Source organism: Cydia pomonella, chromosome 19 (genome assembly GCF_033807575.1).
Source record: "Cydia pomonella isolate Wapato2018A chromosome 19, ilCydPomo1, whole genome shotgun sequence".
Lineage (NCBI taxonomy): Eukaryota > Metazoa > Arthropoda > Insecta > Lepidoptera > Tortricidae > Cydia > Cydia pomonella.
Window position 1 is genome coordinate 12,453,186 of NC_084721.1, and position 11,665 is coordinate 12,464,850.

General features: G+C 39.3%; 1 protein-coding gene across 1 annotated transcript; it reads left to right on the top strand.

The window, feature by feature from the left end:
- Nucleotides 1-51: 51 nt before the first annotated feature.
- On the top strand, nt 52-11,507 carry LOC133528220 (WD repeat-containing protein 20). The gene is made up of 3 exons (XM_061865499.1): nt 52-906; nt 1,821-2,003; nt 3,682-11,507. Exons 1-3 carry the CDS (start codon nt 628-630, stop codon nt 4,975-4,977), a joined length of 1,758 nt encoding a protein of 585 aa, XP_061721483.1. The 5' UTR covers nt 52-627; the 3' UTR covers nt 4,978-11,507.
- Nucleotides 11,508-11,665: the final 158 nt, after the last annotated feature.

Sequence of the window (11,665 nt, forward strand, 5' to 3'; positions counted from 1 at the left end):
TTATTTCTTAGATTTTATTACAATTGATATGTGCTCTCTGCTTTCTAAAAAGGAAGCTATAGCCCTTATAAATGCACTTGAAAAAAGTTAAACCATAAACAAAACTTATGAACCGTCACGTTTGACACATGATCGTTATTGCCAGATGTATGATAATTTTCACAACTTGATTGAAATATTTTACTTGTTGGGATAAGTGAAAAGAAAAACGTTTATTTGTAAAAGCTTTCTTTAATGCACTTCTAACAGCAAATTTAAATTAAAGCTTTTCGTATACTTTGAATTTTCGATAAATCTTTAAGGTTTAAAAAACTGTGGATAATCTATATGTCAATTTAGCGTGATATTATCGGAATTCTCCCGGTAATTCTTCTTTAGTAGTGTGGAAACACCGCAGCTGACTTTTTATGTTGAATGCAAGAGAAATATTGAATTCTACGTTTTATACTTATAAATAAACAATTTAATTCACAATTAGACGTAGTCAAATGAGTATAGTTGTCATCGGTGCATGCGGCAGCATGCGTTGCTGCCGTGCGTTCCCGTACATCCGTCGGCCGAGCTGTCACTTTTAATCGGGGCTTCTGGTGGAGTTTATGAATAATAACAGGATATTACTATGATAATATGGCCGTGCAGTCGGACTCCGGCGGGAAGGATGACGTGAAGACGCAGTTCGTGACGCGGGAGGGCACGTACCGCCTGATGACGCTGTCGGAGTACTCGCGGCCCAACCGGGTCGGGTACACGAGCGGATCGGGCTCCTCTCACGTGCGCGTGTCGCTGGTGTCGCTGCCGCCGGGCCCGGGTGCCGCACCAGGCTCGGATGGGCCGCCCTCGGACGACAGAATATGCTTCAATCACGGCAAGGAGCTCTATGTATATGTGTACAGGGGAGTTAAGAAGGTGAGTGGGTGTTTATGTGTTCCGAGCAAATAGACTAGCTCCCATACAAAGTGTTTACCTTTTTGAGTGTTAGCTGTGAATTTCTTGTTAGAATTTGTGTCTTCTCATATTGGAAATTCACTATTGTTGTAAAGTTTATAATATGTGATTGTTTCTACAACTCCGTTCATACTTTTGCCAATTTTGTTTATTTTCTCTCAAAAATAGTATTACGTTTGTCCATGAGTATAAGATGCAGCTACATATCAGATATGACAAGATTTTGTATCTTTTTAGAATTATGATGTTATAATTTGTTTCTACAGTAATATGCTTGTAGAGGTACAGTGAATTTACATTAGTTAATTCACAATTTTCAATTTGAGATAAGAATTATGGGCAATTTGTATAGATTGCTCATAAATCTATTAATGTTTTTTTAACCTCACTTCATGTTGGTTAGGGAACAGCAACTAATACTTTTAATACTTTTTTTTAGTTAGGACTGTTTTAGTGTCTCAAAGCTAAACAGAAAAATACTAATACTTAAAATTAATGCATTAAACTAGGTTTAACATTTTAGGTTATGTTAAAAGACCCAGCTTAATTTTATCTTCTCGGTTCCCTTGATATCAAGCCTTACTAGGCTTGCACAGCACATTTTATTTTATTTTCTTTATCTTTTTATTACCAAGACACAATATATCTTCCATGCTCTTAAATCTATGCAACAACTATCCCTTCACTAAGTTTGATGATTCTGTGCATTTTAGGCAGACACAGAACAAGGTGCCTTGCAAGCCACCTATATATGTATAGACTACCCTTGCCCAAGGCAGTACAACCACATATGTATTTGCTAATAAAATGATAATTAGATACTAAAATTAATATTACTAAGTAACAAATGTTACACCCACCAATTGGCATTTCAGGCAGCTGACCTAACAAAACCGGTGGACAAGAAGATGTACAAAGGCACAAACCCCACTTGCCACGACTTCAACACAGTTACGATGGCTCCGGACAGTGTGGCGCTGGTCATTGGCTTCAGTACTGGACAGATACAGCTCATAGACCCTATCAAGAAGGAATTAAGTAAATTGTATAATGAAGAGGTAAGATTTTGGTTATATTATTTACTCTATATGCTGTGACTGTTCAATTGGCCAACCTGCTACCAAATCTGCCCAATCAAAATATAATTTAGGTACAAAATGAGATAGATTTGATAGTAGATTGGCTTCATCTGTTATAGGGCCCACTTAACTTGTGATTGAGTTTCCACACAGAAGAGTTGCCTCGCGAGGAAATTGCCTTGCGAAGCAGGTTCTGTGAAGTGAAGACCAAACTTGACTTGCATTACTGCTCATACTTTTGTGTTTGAGTGTGGCAATGTTCTCGCAAGGTGGCTAGTTCTGTGAAGCCTAAATAATTCAAATTCAGAGATATAGTGTGTCTGCAAATAACATGAGCTTGATTTATCTTGTTAAAAACTATGTGAACCCCTGTTGTTGTTTTTGTGATATTAGTTCCAAAACTGATATGATATCTGTATCTACTTTCAAGCATGTATTTTTGATATTTTTCCAATGGATTTTTAGGATCATGGCATATGTACATTATTACGTAAAATACGATTGAAAATATCGGTCCTATTAATATTATTTACCATATTAATTATAGTTTGGCCCAGGGCTGTCTCATTTCAAACATAGACAGAGTGAATCTTAAAACTGTCTTTGTCTTATGCTAGTTTTTATTATTACTATTCGCTTCGTTATTCCACAAATAATTTTATAGTTTGATATATATATTTTTAACTTTTAATTTTATTTTTCTTCTGTAGACCCCTTCTGGGTAAAAGCCTCCTCCAGCTGTCTCCATCTGTTTTTGTCATTTGCTATGCTTTGCCATTCCTTACCGGGCTAGTGGATGTCCTCTCTTTCTAGAGCCCAGAGGCCCCTTCCATTTGGTCACCTTTCCTCTCCATTTCTAGTCATTGAGCCTTGCCACATGACCAGCCCATCTCCATTTCATGCTCTGAGCAAAGTGTAAGGCATCAGTTACTTGTGCTAGTACTAGCACCCAAAAGAAAGGGATGAGTATAATTTTCCTGTTTCTTACTAACTGACAAGTTGTGTTTGCCAGACTATACTTCACTTCCATCTTGCATATTTGTCATCCCAATATTCACATTGGTGGCTTGTCTCAATATTATCAGTGTTTCAATATCTTATCTGATCCACTTCAATAATCAATTGTGTTCAGTAATAACATTTATCTCTGTTCATGTATCTTGATTTGTTTTGAGTTTCTTCTTTATTAATTGCACAACTAAATTAATAATGCACATTTAAACGCACAGGATAAAGGCAATTAGTTAATTGCCTAAAAACTCCGTTTGAAATAGTAATTAAATAATTTTTGGAGGTTGAGCCTCTCGGAAACTAGAAAGACATTTTCTCATGTTTTTGTACAATCATCAGCAGAAAGAGCTACGCAAACGAAGTGTTGCACTTTTCAATAAAGTTCCTTGAACAATAATTTTTTTTTTTTTTTTTTTAGTAATATTAAATTTTTTTAGTAATATATAATTTTTTTTAGTAATAAATAAAGTCGTGCTAAGATCATTTTGAAGCCCTCGCCTGCTCAGCTATCTCTGTTAATTGTAGCTTCATTAATTTCCGACCACGCGTGTCTCTGGGTGGCCTTTTCCTTACGGTACATTTTATGCAAATGACAGATTATCTACTCCCATTCAATGCTAATTGAACTATTTGCATTCTATTCCAGAGACTGATCGATAAAACACGGGTGACGTGTATCAAATGGGTCCCCGGCTCTAGTAACCTGTTCATAACGGCCCACGCCTCAGGGCAACTGTATGTTTACAACGAGGAGTTAACTTGTGGAACTACGGCGCCGCATTATCAACTTTTTAAGCAGGGGGACGGTTATTCAATACACACGTGTAGAACTAAATCCACGAGGAATCCATTGTACAGGTGGGTGATCGGCGCCGAGGGCAGCTGCATAAACGAGTTCGCGTTCTCGCCATGCGGGACGAACCTCGCCGTCGTCTCCCAGGACGGTTTCCTCAGAGTATTCCACTACGATACTATGGAGCTGATCGGGAGAGCCAGGTCATACTTTGGAGGTTTTTTATGCGTATGCTGGTCGCCCGACGGCAAGTACGTCGTGGTCGGAGGAGAGGACGACCTGGTCACAGTTTGGTCGTTCAGCGAGAGGCGGGTGGTCGCGCGCGGGCAGGGCCACCGCTCGTGGGTGTCGGTCGTCGCCTTCGACCCGTACGTGGTCAGCTTTACCGACCCGGAGAGCGAGGAGCCCGAGGAGGAGAGACAGAAGAGTGACGTTCAGTGCTATAGGTTAGGAAGTGTATCCCAGGACACGCAGCTGTGCCTGTGGGACCTGACGGAGGACGTGCTGCGGCCGCCCGTGCGCGCGCGCGCCTCCGCGCACCTGTCGCCCGGCGCGCCCGCACTGTCGCCCAACGGCGTGCCCGGCAAGCCGCCCGCCAAGTGCGCCAAGACCAACAAGGTCGGCCATAAGCACGCCGAGCTGAGCAACGCCGCCGGCGAGCCGTCCGGTGCCAAATCCAAAACGACGAAGGTCAACAACGTGTCTACTTTGAACATAAGCGTGGGTAAAGCTAAAGAAGAGACGGCGATAGGGGTGAATTCTTTAACGCAGCGTTTAGCCGGGTTCTCTTTCGGCGAGCGACGCTCGGAGCATCGGCGGAACTTCAGTCTGACGTCGAAACCCGAGCAGAAGTCAGCGTCGAACACGGTGGCAATGCGCGGGAAATCCGCCGGCGCGCCTGACTCCTGCGACCCCGTGAAGCTTATAGGGACGCCGTCGTGCCCGCGCTTTGACGAGTGCCCCGTGCTGGAGCCGCTGGTGTGTAAGAAGATCGCCCACGAGCGCTTGACGGCGCTGCAGTTCCGTGCGGAGTATTTGGTGACGGCGTGCGCGGACGGCTGCGTGAACACGTGGGCGCGGCCGGCGCGCGCCAGCAACGGAGAGGCGCGCGCGCACCGCAGGTTCGAGCGCATCGACCTCGTCGACTAGTCCTTTAAGAATAGGCGCCTAGGATCCGCCAAGGCCCTGCTTCATTGATGGCGACCCCGACCCTTGAGGTTCTTGTCCGCCGACGAGGTGAGGGGAGCTGGAAAGTGGAAATATGCGGTCTATCCATAGAAATTTTCAAATCTGCCTCTCGTCGCTTTGTAGAAAAGCTTTATCGGAGCCGTTCACATCCTGAGGATCTACCGCCTAAGTCGAAATTTTATTACATGCCCTCCATCGCTCGAATATGAAAGAGTGAACGAAGTGAAACAGTCACTTGACTCGTAATGATGTGACTTCGTTAAAACGGCTCAATGATAAAAGTTCTGTTGTAAAGTAACATCCGATCGCTTTTAAAACTGTTTACACAAAGGAAACTATTTATTTAATATTACTCTTCTATCTCTAATGTCAACTGTAATATGAGGCCCTTAGTCCCTAGCGGAATTGTGAATTTAATTTGAATTTCTTCATTCCTCTTAGTTAGTTAAAGTATAATAAATAATTATCCTTCAGCTTGTCCGTAGACATTTCTCTATAGGTTCCTTGAGAGAAACATTGTTGCATTTAGAATGAAATAGCATTAAATAATAATATGATAATATTTCATACACTTGACTTGAACTGTTGAGCAACGAATTATTTTAATATCGGAATATAATTCCTTTGTGTAACATTTTTAAATAAACTTAAACTATACAGAATTCTTTTCTGTCAGTACTCTTAGAGATGAATAAGTAGAGTCACCCTAAACAACTCTTAATTGCGAAAAAATATACAATAGGTACTTGGTATTCCGGGGCTCGCCAATCCCGCATGCCCAGTAATCTGGTACCTAATTCACGCACACTCCGGCACTTTATACAACATAACGCCGAATTACAACGCGGTTGCATTTGATATGTAGAATTTATTTTCTATTAAAGCTTTTATTTCCCAAATAAATCCAATAATTCGACAGTCCCAATATTCCGGCACAGGGAGAAAAATCCAGGTGCCAGATAACCGAGCGCCTACTGTAGATGTTTTCTAAGGAAAAGCCAATATTGATGGCCATTTCAGGGTTGGTCCAATAGTAAAAGTTCTTCAGTAAGACCTATTTATTGACCTGTCAGAGTAATGTTAATCTTAAAGTACCTTTGTATAAAGTTGTAAAGGTAGCTAAATCTGTAAAATACAATGGAGGCATTTTCCGGACGAGCCATTGGCGGGCCTTGGGCGGCGTAACACGCAGACTGTTCTCTGATTATTATTCCATTTTAGAGTGTTTGTTGAAGGTAAAGTGTGCACTGGAGCTTTGTTATGTTAGATATAAATTGTAACTTATAATTAATTTGAACTATGAACAGGTTGCAACCATCCTTAACCAATTGACTCTGACCCAGGGAGAACAACCATTGGACCCTTTCGTACGTGATGAATTGATGATAAATGGACATAACAAAACCTTATCTTATACTTATCATTATTGTTTACCTCATAATAGTTAAAATAAATGTGCACGTCTTGCCATATATGTCATCGGCGTCAATGTGAGAGCGTAATATTGTGTATCAAGGTAATGAAGTTTTGTAACTAGAATATTTAATAAATCTGCATACAGAATTGAATGGTCTTATCTACTACTATAAGTTATTTTCACATTAGTCCGAACGCCTTAACACAAAAAGTGCAATATTTATAAACCTGATGTGTTAGAAACTTAGAATATGAAGAATGAATGTCAATTTCACAACAAAGCTCCAGCTAGGGTAGATAGGTTATGGCCCAGTCGATGTTAGGGCCGGTACAGACGGACTGCAACTCGACTGCAACTTGTATGGGAACTGCACGTCAACGTTGCAGTTGGAATGCAGTCGGCATGCAGTTCCCATATAAGCTGCAGTCGAGTTGCAGTCCGTCTGCACCGGCCCTTAGTGAATATACTATTGATGTCTTACCCCATAGAGCTCACGTTATCGTGGCATATGGCATCGGCTGGGCTAAGAATGAAAGTTCTAGATAGCAATAGAAATGAGATTTAAATTGTATAGAAGAATGTAAATTGTAAATCGATAAGTTAATATAATTCCTTCTCAGCTCACCCTTGTAAATATAGGTGTATATTAGGTTGTAATGCAATCCAAGATTGCCTATCCCACACTCTTAGTTATACTTGAGGGATAATATTTATTTTATTTTTTATTACATATAAATGTTGACTTGTCTGTGAGACTAATCGAATTGTAATGTCAGACTTGTTGAAGTTTTGTTTTATTATTAAGTTTCAGCTATTAGAGTAAGTAGGATAGTGGAATTATTTTATTGTAGGTAATCGTATTGCATTGCTACATTGTTTGACTTGTACCCCGCTATGAGTATACGTTCGTTGTGTAACAGGATTCATTGCATATGATATGATCAAGGTTTGAAAAATCTAGTATGTACATAAAGAAATAAGAAGTAATAGAGTGCTCACTCCATACATCAGTTTTGGTAACAAAATGCTTATTATTTTCGCAGTCGACATTTAGCATCGAGTTGCGGAACTCTCAGTACTGCTACTGGACAATAGATATCGCGGCAAACAAAAAGTGTAATGCTCAACTATTTTCGGCTAATATTATTTCTCCTACTCTATTTTTAACTCCTACGCTTACCAGAGTAAGCGTAGGAGTTGAAAATAGAGTTCCGGTTACGCTGGTTATAAAATTCGCGGAAAATCGTTGAGCATTAGACTTTTTGTTTGCCGCGATATCTATTGTCGAGTAGCAGTACTGAGAGTTCTACTACTCGATGCTAGATCTCGCCTGCGAAAATAATAAGCATATTGGTACCAAAACTGATGTTTGGAGTGAGCACTCTGTTACTTCTTATTTCTCTATGGTATGTATTAAGGGCATTAGGATTTATTTTATCGAGTTGAAATCTGTTTAGTTTCGTGCCCAGTCTCTGGCAATATATTTCTCACGTAAGAGCGAAATAAAAGTAACAGTTGTTTCCAAGGATTTGCACGATAAACTAAGAGGGAATATACCTATTCTAGACTGAAGCAATATACTTAGAATACTCTAAAATCGCCACTTAATAATAACAAGATAAAGACGGGTTCAACACAGATGGGCCACGAAGATATTGCCGCGCAAGGCAGTTCGTTATGTGTGAAATTGCCCTTAATGTAATTTATGTGATTAAATGAAAATATATACGAGAATGTTCGGCGTACCTATAACCGTGCGGAGGTACAAGTCGGATAATTCCATTTGATCATATAGATCGTGCAATTTAATAAAACGATACAAATTACGATATGTATTTAATTCTGAACCACGTTTTTACAATGGACATATCGGTGATCTTTCCTAAGTGTTTTAAGAGGTCCCTTTTTGAAACCTCTAGTGCATCTTTACAATAGAAATTATGCATGCTTGCATCATCTCGAAGGAGTTCACGCAAGGCATGATTTCGAATGCCAGTTGTTATTGAGCTAATAATTTGAATGTTATTTAAGTATAACCGATCTGTTCAGAGATTCGATCCGTTATAACCTGATCAATTGATTCTTTGCAACTGTTAGTGCCGTAGATCAATATTAATAGTTTTCAATATTATAAAATGTTGAAATTGCAGAAGGTAGGAATGTCATAATTTTAAAAATTATTGTTTTACTTTTAAGATTGGACAGCTAAAGTAATCTAAGTCTGGTGAGATCGTGGTCAAACGTCTGCCTATCCTCCATAAAAAAAAAACAGAACCAATTTATTTTGACCTACGACTACAAACCGTTGTGGCGATTCTGGCGTAATTAAATTATTATGGGGCTCGTCGTAGTAAGTAGCTAGACGCTCAATAGTTAGGTTGGGTCAACACAGAACGAGCTGCCTCGGTAGGAAATTGCAGCGCACAACAGCTTGGTCTGTGAAGACATGCCTCGCCCAAGGGAAACGCACGCAGGGGCATGATGACTCGGACGAAGCGCGTCTTCAAGGGGGCTACCACGAACATACGAGAATTGTCTGTCATTCGGATAACGCAAGTGCGATAGAGAACTTTATGTCGAAGTTTCCGAATATCTATCTATTTTCTAATTATTTATTAGGCAGCTCATTCTGTGTAGACACACCTTATCCATATTAGTGGATACTGTAAGCGTTTATGGCGAATAAACTCAAACAGGGACATCTTGATGTGTAAACTTCAGTATGTTTGACCATGTTGGATTTGTGTCAGTTTTTATACCTACACATGAGTTATTAAACACTGGTCTTTACGGCATTTCCTGGAATAATTAAAACACTATTATTAAATTCCTTATACATCCTAAATTTACACCTGTATAGTCAGTAACGAGTTGGTAAAATTGAAGCGGAATTCTCTTTCATCAACGGCTTTTAAAACTACTTAAGGGTTGAATTTTAGGTACCAACTCGTTACAGACATATACGGGGTGTAAATTTACGATGTATGAGGAATTTATTAATTGCATCCAACTTGAGCATTACTGATTTACGATTCAAATTAAATTGGACGTTCGGGAAATGTGACTTGTCTTTAAATGAATATATTTGGATTTTTTGGGAAAACCTTGTAGATTGGTGCCGCCTGTGTTACAATTCCAAATAAATTTCTTCATCGACTTTTCTTTACGTGTTGTGTATAAAAGGCATAAAAGCAGACACTCGTCTTTTTGGTCAATGAAACAAAATATACCTACTATTATAGCAAAATATCATGTGCATAGTAAATTGTTTTTATGTTCGTCTAAATTATATTATTTTATAGTCATTATTATTTATTCATATTGTGTACGAACGACGTAGCACGAAGATCGCCGGCACAGAACATAAAGTAGGACACAACGGCTGCATACAAGCTAACACGGTGAAATCACTACCAGTCAAAAGTAGACCTTATCTCAATTCAGTAAGGTTTACGAATGGTCGGTTATATATTCATTAGATATAGCAATTACAGCATTAAATGCACAATTAATTGCAGAATTTCTCGAGCAAGTTCTTTATAAAACTAATCTAATTTACCTACAGCCTGAGAGAGTGAAAAGAAGAGGAGCAACTAAAAACGATGAAAACGCCCTTCATGGCAAAAATGTGGGCTACAATTCCATTCTATTTGTTTTTGATTAACTGAAAATTTAATGTGATTTATGGGCGCCAGAAGGCGAGACTCGTGCACATAGCCTATATAGTGTTGAAAATCGATTCTGTTCTACTTTTATAATATTTTTTTGCTGCAATCGGTACCTACCTATTATATGTTCTGTGCCATAGCTGCCTATGCCTACATATCTATCTGTTAGAATATAACCATGGGATGTGCATGAGGGAATGTTATGTTAAGTTTTTCCAAAAAGAGATTATTTCTCTAACTTCTCTAAGTACCTATAGTAAAAAAATTATGGCAGTTCATAAAGGATTATTTAAAAGTTTTTAATGTGTCACCATGAGATAACTTCTCGAGGCTACCAAGACTTGAAAATCAAAATCGAACTGAGTTAAAGCCCGTCCAGAAATATATGATCATTGTCAAGAGGGCGCTGTTCTTTTCATGTATAGGGTGACAGTTCAGTTTAGTATGAAAAATGTAGTTCCGATGAAATTCCGCAATATGGCGCGTGATCATATATTACTGGTCAGGCTGGCTGTAGTTTTGTTTTGTAGCCATTAAAACATAGTGATTATATGCTCTTTGGTAGCCATACTCAACCTGCGCCCGCCTTGCGATCCTGGTATACATAGCACCATAACATGCCACCGTTCATTTAGCGCCCCGGGGCTGCAAGGGCAAGTTCTTCACGAAATACAGTCATAAAAAAATCGGTCAAGTGAGAGTTCGTTTTAACTCGCGCAAACTATTCAGATTAGAAAAAAAAATGATATTAGAAACCTCAATATCATTTTTGAAGACCTATCCATAGATACCCCACACAGGGTTTGATGAAAAAAGATTTTTTGAGTTTCAGTTCTTTTGTGTGAAAATCTTAATGTGGTTCATAGAATACATCTACTTACCAAGTTTGAACAGTATAGCTCTTATAGTTTCGGAAAAAAGTGGCTGTGACATAAACGGACAGACAGACGGACATGACGAATCTATAACGGTTCCGTTTTTTTGCCATTTGGCTACGGAACCCTAAAAAATGACTTTTTCAATGTGTCTGGGTTAGCGCTGCTCATTTAAACTATGCCAAATTTTCAATCGATAGCTTAAGTAGTTTGCGATATTTAGCTATGTGACAGACAGACTGACGGACAGAGTCGCACCATAAGGGTTACTTTTGTACCTTTTTGGTACGGAACCCTAAAAAAGGTTGAGTATGGCTGAACTGAAGGATCCATCCCCAAGGATTTTTGTCATTACATGAGTTTTGTTTTTATATAAGGTTATATTGTAATGTGTCTCGGATCTTTTACTGCATCCAACTAATGCAAATGAATTGTGTGTTCACTACCACACTAGGCAGCTATACCAACCGGTAAAACACGTATACAATACAGGAAATGAACTACAAATGATTTAAATAAATGCTTTTATGATAGATCAGTTGTGTGCGTTTGTTTTTCCTTTATAAATCGTGTCATTCACGATGACGCGCGAATTTGACAAATCTAACCTTTAATGGCATGACAATACGAACCAAGGTCCGCGTCCTCGTGAATAACAGGATTTCCAATTTCCACTACAAGTTCATAGC